Source organism: Ammodytes marinus, assembly GCF_949987685.1.
Source record: "Ammodytes marinus genome assembly, chromosome: 8".
In the NCBI taxonomy this organism is placed as follows: Eukaryota; Metazoa; Chordata; class Actinopteri; order Uranoscopiformes; family Ammodytidae; genus Ammodytes; species Ammodytes marinus.
In genome coordinates this window covers 23,186,039-23,202,041 of record NC_137212.1, presented here as the reverse complement: position 1 = coordinate 23,202,041, position 16,003 = coordinate 23,186,039, and the positions used below count along the sequence as shown (strand labels likewise).

At 42.0% G+C, this 16,003-nt stretch overlaps 1 protein-coding gene across 2 annotated transcripts in view; it reads left to right on the top strand.

Annotated features, from left to right (window-relative positions):
- The first annotated feature begins 3,105 nt into the window (after window positions 1–3,105).
- ssbp4 (single stranded DNA binding protein 4) overlaps window positions 3,106–16,003 on the top strand; it is an 82,280-nt gene continuing 69,382 nt past the window's right edge. For both annotated transcript variants that reach the window (XM_080033114.1, XM_080033115.1), the window contains exons 1-2: window positions 3,106–3,244; window positions 13,080–13,152. In XM_080033114.1, the coding sequence (XP_079889240.1) occupies window positions 3,189–3,244; window positions 13,080–13,152 (129 nt within the window). In that variant the 5' untranslated portion in view covers window positions 3,106–3,188. The remainder of the gene's footprint in view (window positions 3,245–13,079; window positions 13,153–16,003) is intronic.

The following is a 16,003-nucleotide window of genomic DNA, read 5'->3' as shown; positions in this document are numbered from 1 at the left end:
AACTCAAATGATCTAGTTCCTAATTGAGGATCATTTATGGATATATCTACCGAGCTGGTCACATTCTGTGATATTGAACAACCAGTGTGCCACCACCCTACAGCTGCTTTGTAATTGGAGTCAGAGGTTTGACAGTGCCATAGAAGGTGGGTTGTCCTCGGGTCACTGGGGTGTCAGAGTTAGAATGAATAATAATAACCATTCCCCTTTTAGCTAACCAGAAATCAGCCAGAGCTCATCAGGACTGTGGCCTTGTGCGAGACATGAAATGCACTGTAGAATCCGTGCTCCGACTGCTGTGCCGATCGCTCTCTAGGCACAGCAGTAAGAAGGACTTGGCACTGGAGCCTGCTGCCTAAGCCTCTCTTGTGTTAACCAAGAAACGCCCTTGATTAACTCATCGCTTCTGGATCCTCATCCAACCCATTCATTCCAGATTTATTTTCTTTTTTTTTATACCAATAACTTAAGTGTGTGTCCCTTGTGGCTAAGACAAGATTCAGTGTAGTCAACTATTGTACTTGTACTCTCACCAGACTACAAAGATGATCACTTTTCAGTTCGAGTCAAATCATTTTGAATAAAAAAAGATCTATAAGCCATGTACGTAAGTGATTATCATCAAGCAAACACCCACCAGTGTAAAAAATAAAATCAATAAGGGTTTCAGAGGACCATTTTATTCCTTTAAAGGCCCAATCCTCATACAAGTTTGACTGTACTCACATTATTATCCATATTGTAAACATTTCTCAAGCCGTTTCAAGTGCCTGCCCCTCTTTACTTCAAGTGTGGGTCAAGAGCTGGTGAACAAAATGTTTTCCTGCGTTCGATGACCCGTGTAGATGACCCACATCAGGATCAGGGTCTGAGCCATGAGTGTAAAATGGGTAGCTTGATGGTAAGGGTTGGGAGGGTCCAGTGATAACTGATGGACCACTGAGCAGAGAACCACATGACAGCTTACAACCCCGTATGATTGATTGATTTAGGGATATCATGGGGTTCGTTTTAAAAGGTTTTACAAACACATTGTCCCAGTGGTTGGGAATAGGCTATGTGGTGGCCCAGGTGTGAATGATCACCACTATATAATACTGAATGGAATTTGGTGGAATTGGAAACTATCAAGCACAAATACACAAGCTGTCCTGATATTGGAAAATAACAGATGAGGTGGAGGAACTGTGATGGAAACCATACTGCAATGAAAAAACCTTGTTGAGCACGTCACAAAAGCCGAGCCGACCAATATAAGTAGGAGTGGATTGTCGCTCCATAAAGTGTGTTATGTTCTGTATTTACGTTTAATATTATTTTTACGTTGGGCAAAAAAAGACACACTTACTATCTGGGAAGTGCTAAGCTATTAAAGAAAAAGATATATTGTGACAATGGCAAATCAACTAAGGTCAAGGTATAGTTGGCTATAAGGCAACTAAACAAATTGGCTAAGTTGAAAGTTAGAAGGCTTGGCTTGGTTAACAAAAACTGAGCAGATAAATTGCCGCTGTGGGATGGGACACAATCTTCAATCTCCTACAAGAAAGTCACATCGGGTGCTCTGGTGGCGTAGAGGATAGAGCGCGTCCCATATTGGCTCCGGCCTTCGTTGCAGTGGTCGCGGGTTCAAATCCGGCCCGTGGACCTTTACTGCAGGTCATCCCCCCCCCCTCTCTGTCTCCCCATTTCAACTCTGTACTATCCAATAAAGCTTGAAAATGAAAAAATGGTCACACATTAACTCTTATAATGGGCTGATCTACCTATTGACACATTTGTCACACATCAGGAGATTGTCCGTGTGGGACGCGTTCACATACAGAATGCTAGAAATACTTTGGAATTGGTCATTTGGAAGAGGGGCGGCGCCTGTACTTGTGCATGATTTCCATGTCGGCCTGAACCGCCAGAAGCTCGCCAATCTCTTTATCCCTTCAGTTGGCAGACATTTTGTCACCATGGTTATTTAAAATGATTTACCTTTTTCAGCCTCAGACATTTGTACTTTTCCGGTCACATGCCATTCGCCATTATATGCGCAACGCAACCCCCGCTCCCGATCAGATTTAAGACTAGAGGACCACCCAGTCTGGCACTATACCTGTGGAATAAACCGGACATTTGCGTTCACACATAGTTCTCACCCGGGCAAACGTCGAGTAACAGTGCATGTCTGAAAGGGCCTGTAGGCTACGCAACTACTACGCGCAACCACAACCTTCACACCTTTACTTTTCCACCACGCTATTGGGAATCAGAACCTAATGTACAGTTGCCATGTTATATCGTGAGATGCAGAATTGTCCACCGTAATAGGTGGTCATATTCAAATGAATGAAATGAGGCAAAACATTTTCCTTACATACATATCCGAAAACACCTTTAAAGCTGTCCTTTTAGACACCACCCACTGAATTTAAGTGTTTCCTGTGGTCACAAAATATAAAAAAATAAGTTTGGCTTCCGACAGGGCTTCATATAATGAGCTCATATGAGGCAGTGGTTATTATATATACTGTACTTGTACTTGTTAAAACTAGACAACATCACAACATCAGAAAATATGGGGAATAATACCATCCTTAGCAGTGTGTGCAAACAGAAAAACAAGACTATTGTCCTTATTGGAGACCCAACAATCAGATTGGAGTCGATGTCCAGGAATTTATTTCAGGGAGGAAAACAAAATAATATACAGACTATCCCCAGCCTTCCAAAAAGCTGGCAATAGTGGTTAAGTACAGCCAGGGCCTGGGTCCAGCAGGCTTTCCCCCCCATCTTTCCCTCTTCTTTCCTCATGTTTCTGAGGTCAGTAAACAAGAAGTGTGCGTTTCCCTTTAAGGAGCCCCCACCGTTTGCAGAGTGGAGGGAGGACGAGCAGACCTGCGGAACAGCGGCTGAGGAGGAAAAAAAAATCCAACAGAGGACGGTTTCAAGTCCCCCCAATAGAAACTGTGCCTGATTTGTGGCCAATGTTGGAGATGTAAAAAAAAAGAAAAAAAAGAGAAGGAGGGAGGGTGAGAGGGGAGAGAGAAGGAGGAGGGGGAGGAGGAGGAGAAGAGAGGGAGGGGAGGAGGGGGGAGAGGAAAAAACACTAAAGGGGTAGCTATGGAGATGGAGCGTTTTCCTGGCTGCTTTCTTTGACAGGTGTTGAGTGGGGCAAAAGTCTTAAAACAGAATCCAGCATGTACGCCAAAGGTAAAGGAGCTGTCGTCCCTTCCGATAGCCAAGCGAGAGAAAAGTAAGTGAATTATGCGCCGTTGTGTGAGAGTTTACCTGTCTTTCATTGCAGGCGAGGGGGGCAGAGCAGTAGGGGAGTCCAACTTTCTAAACTAGGTACTGTAATTTGGAAGGAGCGTATACTGTACTAAAGTGCGCTCCTTCCGTGCGTTTTTCCCCTCCCATCCGATCACCTTAGAGGTGCGTCTCTTAAACTTTTTTTTCTTTTCCTTAATATTACCTCTTGTTTGCACTTTTTTGGGGGGCACAGGACAATCTACTAATATCGTGTGTTTGGTGCACGCTTCTTCTTCATATAGCGACCCCCTTTTGGAGAGCAACAATGTATTTTATTATCCGATAGCGTTAAAACTCGCGTCTGCAGCATTACAAGGAGGCTAAAGGGGCACATTTCCATTTCATTTAGCCTCGAACATGCCTCTGTGGCGGGTGTATGTGCTCGTCCCTGCACGGGCAGGCTGCTCGGTCGCCTCTCGTAAACTTTACGCTCGCCGCTGGATGCTTGATTCGTGTGTCGTGTGTTTTTATAAGAAATAGAAAAATGGTCAGCTCTCTCGGTTCATTACGCTGTGCTTTTGAGGCGTAACGCCGGGCGCAAGCAAACCTGGCGATCAAGGGAAAAGTTTTGTCCCATTCAGCAGTCATACAGCGGTGGTAAACTTTTTTTCTTCTTTTTTTTGTAAGCATCCACTCACTCACACGAAGGAGAGTCGTGCTTCCCGCGAACATAAAGCTGTTACTCGGACAGGGGCCGACTTTTATTGCAGGATTGGATTGATGAATGTGGGGTCGCGTGTAATTCCCGGTGGTTATTGTGTGTGGAAATGTTGCACAAATCACTGTCGAGCGTTTTTTTTTAAATACGGTGCACTTCCATCGTGTTTCTGTCTAGATTTAGTGTTTCATTTTTCTTTGTTCACACACTTAAAAAAAAGTAGCAATATACTTGCATGCCTGTGCATTCATTCGTGTTTTTGAATTAAAGATTAAAAGCCAATGCAACTTTTAAATGTCACTGTCCCTCGTAGAACTGAAGGCTGCACTCCTCAAGCCTGCTCATTTATTTCCTTGCTGCCTTGAATATCTCTGTATGGGGGACATTCACACATATTTTGGACCTTATTTTTTGCATCCCACCACTTCATAACCAGTGCAATCTTTGATCATCATTAGCTATTTTTAAACACTGAACAGTCAGGGGTCAGAGGAGGAATGAGTAGGGATCCCTGCTGAGATGCAATTGTATTCTTAAGACACTGTCAGGTCCTGAGAGGCTATGCTGCTACACAGCACCTCATACCTCTGTAATAGAAACAACATTTCTTTAGAGACTCGGTTGTATTTTGCTATGCATTGCCGTGTCATATTCAATTGATTAAGCCTTCCTAGAGATGTGGCTAGCTCGTGTGCTCAGTGTAAGCTTCCTCCCAACTACTACTTTGTACACTTCTGGTGCCACAAGCGTTTCGTTTCACTCTGAATTTACATGCGATTATTGGAAAACTGAATAGCTCCCTGTGTGTTGTGTGGAGGTGGAGGAGTGAATCCTAAATGAAAACAGTCCCATGTGGCTTCGCAAGCAGCAGGCAGAGTGACCTTTGAACCAGCATATGATGACGCTTTAATATTGCATATGAAGCATCAGCAGACCTCACTGCTTCTTCTTCTTCTTACACCTGTTTGCCTGCTTTGGCTTTGTTACTTTATTTACCATACGCGGAAAGCCATATGTGGTTTGTGTGTGTTTTTTGAGACAGCTTTTAGTTGCACTTGCTTGTTCAGGGAGTGTGGATTACGTTCCATGTGTGATTGGGAGTAAAATCAGTGCAGCAGAGGCAGCATGTATTTCAAATGATAGTGTAGGAAGTGGATTAATAATTTAACTCAGAAGAAATCCAAGTCTTTAAAGAACGGAAAAAGGATGAATGTTTTTGTGTTAAGGCCGCTTGTGAATATGAAAATGATTGAATTGGCAAATTTTTTATTGTGGTTGTTTGCAATCATTTCATACATGAAAAACCCCACAGTTAATATCACGTTCTTTAAACCTGTGTGTACGTTTAGTCCCGAACGTCCTTGTGTGTGTGTGTGTGTGTGTGTGTGTATGTGTGTGTGTGTGTGTGTGTGTGTGTGTGTGTGTAACAGGCCCATAGGTAGTGTCCAGGCATAATGGACAACGCTTGCCCTCTCCACCTCACCTGTCTTGTCGCCCTCACCTGCCCCGCAGGGCCAACACATGTTTCCTTGTTAATGTGGAGCTCACAACAGCTGCCTCGATGCATCACTGAATTAGCTCCTATTCCTATTTACATATTCATACGGCCGGCCCTATACATATTCAGATACTAAGAAGTGGGCGACCCTGGATGGACTTTGTACGCGATTAATATAAAAGCAGACTCGGTATCAGTAGCAGTCAGTGTGACAGTATCTCAGCTGAAGCTCCTGTTTAGAGGATTGATTATCAAGTCGTATCCTGATTTAATTAAACAAACGGTAAATTAACGATATAATGTATGTGATAAAGTGTGTGATAAAGTAAGGTTGCAATCATTTTTCTATCATCTCTAATCAATTATGTTAGGGTCACGTTTCATAGAATGTTTCCTGTAATGTGTGAGTGTTTAGGCTTATTATTCTGTTGATTAAGACACCCTATCGCAGTCAGATTAGATACACGGAAGAACTTGTTGAAGGGAAAGTAGAGACTGTTTGCAGAGTGGGAGAGACTGGAGGAAAAATGTAAGTGTTTCCACCGTGTAGTTCAAAGCAATCAGACAATGAAAGAGCGTGTGGTCATAGCAGGGCAATTGATATTAATGAGTGCGTTTTCATTTTTAGAATAAACCTTTTGTAGGTCCGTGTATGACTTTTGCCGCTGTCTGTATTTTTGGGGATGCATTGTTGCATCATTACATTCCTAGAATTGTTTTACCTTACACACAGTATTTCAGTGTACTGATTATTCTTTTAAACAGCAGACTTATTCGCTGCTGTGGTGTTGTGAGGGTGAAGCTTCTCAGGGAAACCGTGGCTTAACCTTGTTCTGGAAGTTTTTTTTTTTGGAACAGTCCTCATTTTTACACCTCTGCCCCTCTCAACTCTCAAAAAAAAGAGCGAATCTCACAACAATTCCAACATCAGTGATAAAGGCTTGTCACCTACTGTATGTGCAATCCTCCCGTATAGCAACTTGTAATGATGATCTGTTGAGCTCAGTTAGTTGTGTGAGATTCGGTGCACTTTCTGCCTGTAATCTGGTGTGTGCAGTTGTGCGGAAGGTCGGTTCTGAAGCCTAAAAAGTGTATGATAAAAAAAAAAAAGCAATTGCTGTTTATATAGTACAGCTCATCCTCCAAGTGCTAAGTGCTTTATTTTTCAGGCGTCTGAATACAATGCGATGATATTTCTCTGGTTTTGTACACGACAATGGTCCAATTTGCATGTTCAAGAGTGTTTGCGATACTGTGCACAAAGAGGTTTGTGTGTGCAGGCCAGGGTGTGATTTTATTTCCCTTTCTAAAGCCTTGAAACCAAGGCTCAACCACTTGGTTCAGAAACACAACATAAAACAAACAATCCCATGCACATTTCACACTTATGTGGATTCTTCCGCACAGCCAAGGCCTCGTCATCCAAGTGGAATTCAGACGCCTGGTTTGACATCATCACAGGGAGCAGAGGAGACCACTAGGTTCTTTTGTCACACATCCTTCTCAAACATTATCAGAAGCAAAAAGAATGCTAATAATAATGAAAGTAAAGGTGGGGGAAGAACTGAGGTCTTTGTGACCAAAACAATGATTTACCCTGTTTCTCAGGGCTTTATTGAATTTAATTTAAAGCAGGTAACACAACATCTTCAATATTAATGTCACATTATTTATTAACTGGAACCTCTTTTAAATTTGCACTGATGAATCTGGCATCTTAATTAAAGGTGTCATACACAAAAATAATTAAAGCTCAAACATCTCATTTTTTAAAGCATGTTCTTTGTTTCTAAAAGGATTCTGCCACCTTTCTGTCTGCCTTCCAGTCCTCTGTTTGTTTACAGACTGTGCTAGATTTCTATTGGAGGAGAACTTCAACTTCAAGAACTTCAAGTTAATCAATTTGTTTTCAACATGGGGTTCTTTACATCCTCCACTTCTCCTCTGGCCCCTCCCCCGTATTTACATGCAGTTTAATGGGGATCTTCAGGTCTGAATGCATGGTTTTGATTCTACACAGATGGCTCTGCCATCTGCATTTTAGCCTTTTGAAGGAAACATAAAGAGCTGCGCACTAGCATAGGCAGGAACACTGCTCTAAAAGTAAATAAACCCTTGATTTAAACCCGGCACCCTTTAGCTGACTGCTTTCATTCAGATATGTCAACAGTCAATTAATGCTGCCTTTCGTCAGCTTCTTTGGATGCTTCCGCACAAATCTGTTATTTTTTCAATTGAAATAAAGGAGACAGTATAAATATTGGGGCTTCGTGTCTGAAGTTGTTAATCAGTTTGGGAACAGAGCATGCAGAGGAGAAGTGTTTATGTCTTTTATGAGCATACAGAGACAAACATCTGTCTAAACAGAGAACAGCTATAAAACATCCTCCTGAACAGTCTTATTCAACACAAAAACACAAATGATTCTTTCTTAAGATTGGATTATTTTTTGTTATGTCATAACAAAAGTGACATCATATTGTTGTTGGTAGTCACTGCTGTGGGAGGAGGCTCTGCTGATAACACAACTATGTCAGCTATCCCAATATAATCTCTTATCACAAATCATCATAAACATCTCTCCTCTGCCTCTTCACTGCAAATATGTTTTTGACAGTTTATTTACAGAGTCAAGTTTGCAGCTGGTAGAAAGGAGAGAGGAGTGTGTGTGTGTGTGTGTGTGTGTGTGTGTGTGTGTGTGTGTGTGTGTGTGTGTGTGTGTGTGTGTGTGTGTGTGTGTGTGTGTGTGTGTGTGTGACAGTGTGCGGATTAACCCATGGTTAAGGCCATGCGTGTTTACACGCCTATTGACACTGATTTGTTTTGACAAAGGAACTGCCATAACAGAGCCAAGCAAATATAAACAGTGTGTGCAGTGGGAATACGCTTTAGTGAAACAGCTTCACTGTATCACAGGTGTCCCAAACACACATTCAAACTCTCATTCACCTTCAAGTGATACTTCCCTAAGTCCATACATACACCTTCGCCACTTCTGTGTCAGTTCTATACAGCCTTGATATGATGTTTATAAATATTTAATATTAAGGAAATAATATTTTTTATCCAGTTACGCTTTGTGTTACATTCAGTGCGCCACAGAATATATAAATTATGAATGGTATACATCTTTATTCTTTTTCAGAAAGACTGGGTAGATAATATATGAAAGCAGATGCAGTAGGGCCCTGCTTAATCCTCCTCCATCACTTCCTTCCATGCATACCTTACCTCACCCTGCCCCTCTGCTCCCGCTGCTGAATTATTAAAACCAAGACATGAAAGTTAATTTGCTAACTGTCTGTGCTTTAGCTGGCTAAACTCAGGCGAGATGCCCTGGTCGTCTCTGGAGGCCAGCCAGGGAGAGGGTAGGGCTGGATGAGGGCAGCCTGGGGCTAGATGTCAGGTGTGTTTCCTGGGGACGAGGCAGTGGGAGAGAATCTCTTGATGTGAGCAGGGTACTAGTTAGGCCGCATGAGGTTAGGGCCGGGAAGGTGAGAGAAGATCAGAAACGATGGTGTAGTAGTAGTTGTACGTTGTTAGCCTCAGCTACAGTCCTAAGTAGTTGCTCCATGGTGGAGATTTCAAACCAATGCAATGCAATGCAAATGATTTTGAAGCTCATGAGGAAGAGCGTGAGAGACAGACACACTTGGTTTTGTGGCTATGTTAATTTAAACTCTACACTTTATATCATTAAACTTGATATCCAGTCAGCAGTCAAAGAAGCACAGGTCACATGTTCCTCCTCCCACTCAGACTGCTCTCCCTCACTCTTACATTGCTGTCTTTCATCTGAAAAGACTTGGGCTGGAGGAAGAGGAGAGAGAGTGAAACGTGTTGTAGATGCAATGCGAGATGTGTGGACTTTGTGGTTGTGGTTTGTCTCGTAAGCAGCATCTCATCTCTTATTCCTGAGTGACATGTGTTACTAGTGCAGGGTTCACAGGGAAGGGAAGGGATTTGGATTTACAGTCTCCACTGAGGGAAAGAGTTGTGACCTTCCCTTTCCCTCTGACACAGCTCTCCTGTACAGTAACCCCCCCCCCCCCCCCCCCTCCCATGACTCCTTTATCTACCTGGCCTTCCTCGGGCTCTGCTCCATCAGCTTGCCAAGAAGTCTCCTCCCCAGTTACACTTACTGCTTCTGACAGGGTAACAAAAGGTGTCCCCTGAAGCCTGGATTGAATGAGTGTTTTTAAATAATGCATTGCAGCCGGAGCAGGTGCCCATCGCTAGGGCATAGAGCCCCCTCAGATCACACCGGGCTCGGCCATGAAATTTTCATTGCCGCATTGCTCATGGGAATCTCTGTTGGATCCTGTACCGTGCCGACAGGGTGCATTGTAGCTGACGCCTGCCTCTGGGCAAAAGGGGCCTAGTTTTTTTTGTTTAGGTTTTATACCACCAGACACTTTTACCTATAGAACCCAGGACCCTCTAACATCTTCTGAACTGTTAAGGCTGATGGATTTGCAGTCAACGAAAGAAAACGGAATCAAGCAAAAATGAAAAACCTGATGTGTTACAATAAAATAATCAATGGCGTAGCCGTAGCAGCTTCCATAAGGTGCCTTGCTGCCCGTATATCATGCATGTATTAAAATCAATTTCATACAGCATTCAAAGATGGTGCCCCATTCATGCCTATAAAATGTGTTTACTGGGAGCTTAAGCCAAAAAATCATGCACAGGCTTCCTCCCACTTCTGCCTTTTCGAACCCATAGAGTGTGCGCACTAGATTCCTACTCCAGCAGAGTATATGGAGAGGATGTCTGAGGTCTCTGCTAGCTGAGCTGACTGACTAACTTCATGTTCGCTGCCCACACGCATGAATGGGACAAGATTATTCAATCATACAGCTCTTCTAAACTTTCCAAATGTTCAGACCAAATGGATCAAATGCTTAAAAGGCATTTCGGGAGCTTTTAAATTTCCAAAGTATTAATTCTTGTCCAATGATTGTGTATGTGAAGTTGCAAACTTCATGTGGCAGCTACATCAAAATCACTCCACAGCCCTTCATTTGTGTGTTTTCTTTTGTTGCTGGCGGCTTGTTGAATAGAGCGTGAAAGGATGACTTCAGTCAGTATACTTTGGGATAAAGTAGATATAACTACAGCTATGTTGTTTGGGATTAGAATAATATAATTATAATATAGTATATAGATTCAGTGTTTTATTTGCCGTTAATAATCTTTTTAAAAACACAAAAAAAATGAAAAACTTTGGATCTTTAAAAAAAAAAAATCAAAACGGTGTGTTTACACTGCGTATCTGAAATGAGTGTTGAAACAGTTGTATCTGATGTAAGAGTGAGAAATAGAAGAAGCGATAGCATCAAGTGTCTAATGTTAGTTGAAACTGGTTTGGACCAAATGTAGCAGATCATTTTCTTTTAGCAGATGGTTGTCAAGGCATTTTGCAGTGAAATTGTGTGATATATTTGAGAGGTTAAAGACTAAGGTTGTTCAACTCTGGCCTGGCTCATTATTGATTCATTGAGTATCATCCAGCACCAACCCAAACATCTTAACCGTGTGTCTGCTCTGGCCTCAGCACGTGTGACCAGACGACATGAAAACGGTCGTCCAGCGCACACACAAGCACAGCAGCTCCCCTCTGCTCTATTACAGACCTGGAGACAATTGCATAGAGATGAAGCTGAGATGTCCGTCCAGGCTTCTGCATTGTAGTAGAAATCCTGAGTTGCCTCTTGTGCTGGTGAGGGGATCAAAGGTCGCTTTGCAATCCACAGTCTTCTCTAAACGTTCTGCATTTTTATTTCTTCATTTGAACACAGGCCTCCTTTCCGTCTGGGAAGGACGGATGTTGAACGGTTTGGTTAAAATGTTTGCACTATATCCACTTGTTTTCAGTTCTGATGCGATTCTGATATCTGGGTTTTGGATATGGGCCGATACTGATACTGTGCGATATCATCATTTTTGTTGGTGGTGATATGATAAAGGCTTCAGCAACACAGCAATACTAATTTAGAAGACCAAAAAAATGCAAATAGGTTTAAATGTATTCCAACACATTTATGTGAACTGCTTTGAACAGTATTTCAAAACATCATTTCCTTCACCATTTGCACAACTTTTGAATTACTCAATACTTTTTATTAAGTGCTATTTCACGTAGCTATTGCCTATACAATGACATTTTCTTTCATAGTCAAAATAGATACATAAAAAATATTAATCGATAACCAATTAATGGATTGCATACATACCGGACCCGATACCAATACTGGGTCAGATTGTTCCCAGCCCTAACCCTAACCCTAACCCTAACTTCAGCAGGAGGTGCTTAGCTTAGCTAAGCATAAAGACTGGAAACCTAGCCTGGCTGTGTCTGTAGATAACCAATTGCTTCTACCATCACCTCTCCACTCAAAAATGAACACGCAAGTCCTATTGTTTATAGTTATTTATAGCCATCGTGTTGCTAGGCAACCAGACTTTTACTTGTTATGTGAAAACTAAAACATACTAACTAAAGTGTTCTAAAATAAAGTCCTGTTCTCCCTGCCACTACAGTTTCCATCATTACTCTATGTGTAAAGTTGAGTTAAGCCATTTCAGGAAGAAAGCGAAAACTAACCAGATACAGTAGGCCTGTATTGTTTAGCGCTAAAAGATTTCAAGCTTTAGAATGAATAATGTTGCTTTTGACACTAAATAAATGACTCCTTGTTATGTTTAAAGCTTGTTTGTACAAACACCATTGATGGTCAACAAACATTTAGCACTTTGCTTCTTGTTGCCACTACGTTCTTGTTGTTGTTGAAGCATATGGTTAACTCCAACAAGTCCAACAGTTTTCAACGGCCTTACATTTTCTTTATTTGGGTTTGATGGATGAAGCCAGTGCTTAAATGTGAATATTGGACTTAACACTTGAGTAATTGCTTGTGTTGCTATGTGTCTATGTTGAAGTTTTGTGTAACAACTTGATGAGCCAATCATATCTGAGGGCTAGCCTATGTTTCCTTGAGTTTTATTGGAATTTCAAATCATAAGTTATTAATTCTTATACCGTATACCTGATGGATGGATAGGCTTCAACATGTGTGTGACACCTGAATATAACAGGAATCCCAACAAGCAGCGTGATGATACCTGAGAGTCTGACCACTGCCATGTCTGAGGACAATTGTTGGTATCCTGTGTCTATGTTTCTCTCAGTGTCTGCACTACACTGTTTTGTTTCTAGGCTGAATGCCTCAGCAGTGGAGTTCCTTAAACCACAGGGATATGGCTGAATGCCATTGAGCCTCTTTAGCACAGAACTGCAAAGCTTTACATCACACGTTTCCAACCCCCTTCCACAGTCTATACCATCTTTATTTTTTAATTTGTGTTTATCCAAGATGTAACTGAAATGACTCTGTGACAATTTCTTTTGCCAATTGTGCACATTCTTTTGGAATAAAGTTGATTGGCTACTTGGAATGAAACAAGTAAAACACATTAAGCAATGAAGGATGAGCTTGTTTTTTAAAATGTTGATTCAATTGTGTGCTCTCTTGTTGGGATCCTCAGCACTAACTTCCTTTTCTTTCTCTCTCTCTCTCTCTCTCTCTCTCTCTCTCTCTCTCTGTCTCTGTTTTCCAGGTTAGCTTTATACGTGTACGAGTATTTGCTTCATGTCGGCGCACAGAAATCCGCACAGACCTTCCTGTCAGAGGTAAGCTGTTCTTTTGACTTCCTGTGCCTAAAAGGGTGAGTGTGATTCCCCCTTCTATTGTATGACCGGGGATGGAATTCACATTACAAGTAGTTCTGGGTACAAGCAGCTGTTGAGCAATTGTACTGCTAAAACGTTCTGGACATTGAACTGCAACGATATGAATGAATGAATTAGGTTTTTTTCACATTTATTTGATCATTTATTTACTCTTTTTACAGTTTCCTGAACAACAGCAATGTTCTTTTGACAGTTTTATTAATTTGGGACAATGTAAACATGGCAGCTGTTTAGCTTCTTAATATGATTACCCGCCCTTCATAATTAGCTCTAATTTGTAATCATAAACACTGCGTAATTAGAGCAGTTTGACATATTGTTAGCACGTGTTGTTACTCGCTTTCTGCTATGACTTTACAGAAGCTAAGCCAGCCCCTGCTAATTTAGACCCAATGTAGGCTACCTTTTTAGGCTACCTATTTTAATATCAGCAGCCATGCCAAACATAACCATTTGTCCCAGGTCTGCTAGACTTATTAGTCTGGTATTAGACCCCTGGACTGTCGAATAGGTGAGGTCTCTAATGTGTTGCATCCTCTTCCTTAATGGACATCCTTCCTCCTGCTAATGGCCCTGTGTCCAGGACGTCTCCTGTACAACACCTCTACTGCCCACTGGCTTTATTCAGCTCCACTTAATACACACACCCAACACTGACAGGGCTTTGATGGCAAGCAAAGTCAGCTCTGTATTAGTTAAACTGTAATAATGACATAATTTATCTGATAGTTCATCAGTTGAGCTCAGTGTTTAGAGACACATCAAGATGCTGTTACACCCGCATAAACACGCACGCACGCACACGCACACACACACACACACACACACACACACACACACACACACACACACACACACACACACACACACACACACACACACATTACAATTTACAGATTACAATATTACACATGGTATAGCCTACTTGAGGGAAAATGCCCTCATTCAAATTATTAAGAAACTAATGTCTCTTTTAGTTGTGTTGAAAAGATTTTTGATTTAAAGAAAGAAAATAATTTTTTTTTAAATAAAAAGTAGGGAAAAAATATCTCAAAAAAAGAACAGATTCATGCCCCCAACTCACTGTTGCTGGGATGAGGATGTACGTATCCATCAGACACAATCAGACGGAAATTGGTTTTTCTTTGCATATAGCGTGCAGGCGGGCAGGGCTGCTGGAGGCCGTCCCAGCTGCCAACGACCACGAGCGCACGTCTTATATATGAAGCAGAGATGGTGTAGCAGACAGCAACAGAGAGATTAAGTGGTCGGGCTGCAGAGAGTCTCACTCATATCAGAGCCCTCGTGGGTGAATCTTCTCCCAGACATTGAGTCTTATTGGTGGGCTGCTGAAAAGGGTGAAGTTCTGGGTCGCAGGCAACCGGAGGCTCAAACATACACACACACACACACACACACACACACACACACACACACACACACACACACACACACACACACACACACACAAACAAACCCACGCACACTTACACGGCCTACAACGGGAATTAAAAACATCATCTACACAGACAGCGTTTATACACACGCGAACATGCACAAACAATCCATGTCCACAAGGCATGCATGCTAAGACTGCTAAGTCAATTTGACGCCAGTTGTCTCAAATGTTGCACCCGCGGCGGTATATTGTTTAATGGATTTGTTTATTTCAACCACGGCAGAGTTCGTATGAAGTTGTTTTATATGGTCAGAGTCAGTGTGTTTGGATTAGGCTGACAGTAATGTGTACGTATGTATCTGAGCTAACACAGCAGCTTGACCTCTCACCTTGTCCCCTTCATGTAGTTCTAGCAGTAGGCTTTAACATGGTGAGGGATTTCCCACGAGTATTTGAACCGAGGCCGCAAACAGACAGATGATTTGTTCTGCTCGACGACATCACTCAATGTTCAATTATCATGTTAGCAGCGCATTCAACACAAAACCTGATCACCAGCCTCTCTTTGCTTTGATTTTCTTCCCTGTGTATCTTTTCTACTTTGATCACCTGCCTTTATTCTTTGGCTCCTATCTATGTCCTCTTAAACCTGCTCACTGTTTAGTGCCTCCTTTTCTCTCTACAGTAGCTCCTTTCTCCTCACCACAGTGGCAGAGAGAGCTCTCGATGCACTGCAATTTAAAATAAAATAAAAACACACACGCAAACGAGGAATGCATCTTTAGCTTTTTTGAAAGAAAAAACTCTACAATGTGGTTAAAATTGAGAGATTCGGTTGAAAGCGTGTAAGTGGACTAAAACTACTAGTAACAATGAATTGTCCAATATGCCAATAGATTGAGGAATTATCAATTTTTTGGGATAATTTATAATTATCTATAGGATATTATAATATAAGTAAAGATGCTCATTATAATATCCGCACATACACACGCATGTACACACACACACACACACACACACACACACACACACACACACACACACACACACACACACACACACACAGAAATGTTACAATAGACAAGGGACTTTTATCCTCACTGAAGGGACACACACACACACACACACACCTGCTCAGTTCCGTCTAATGTGAGCCATATCACCTGGACTCTCCTGCCTCAATTAGCTTCTGTTCCTATTCAGTGAGGCGCACACACAAACTTGCACACTCACATTTTATAGTATACTACACACAATACACTCCTGTCCCGAGAGGACTTTGCCACTCTATGCTCTTCTGCACAGTGCAGCACTCAGCTCTTTAGCAGCATTAAATCAACAGGGCCAACCCCACATGCGGCGCATCACATCACTATAAACAGCACTTGG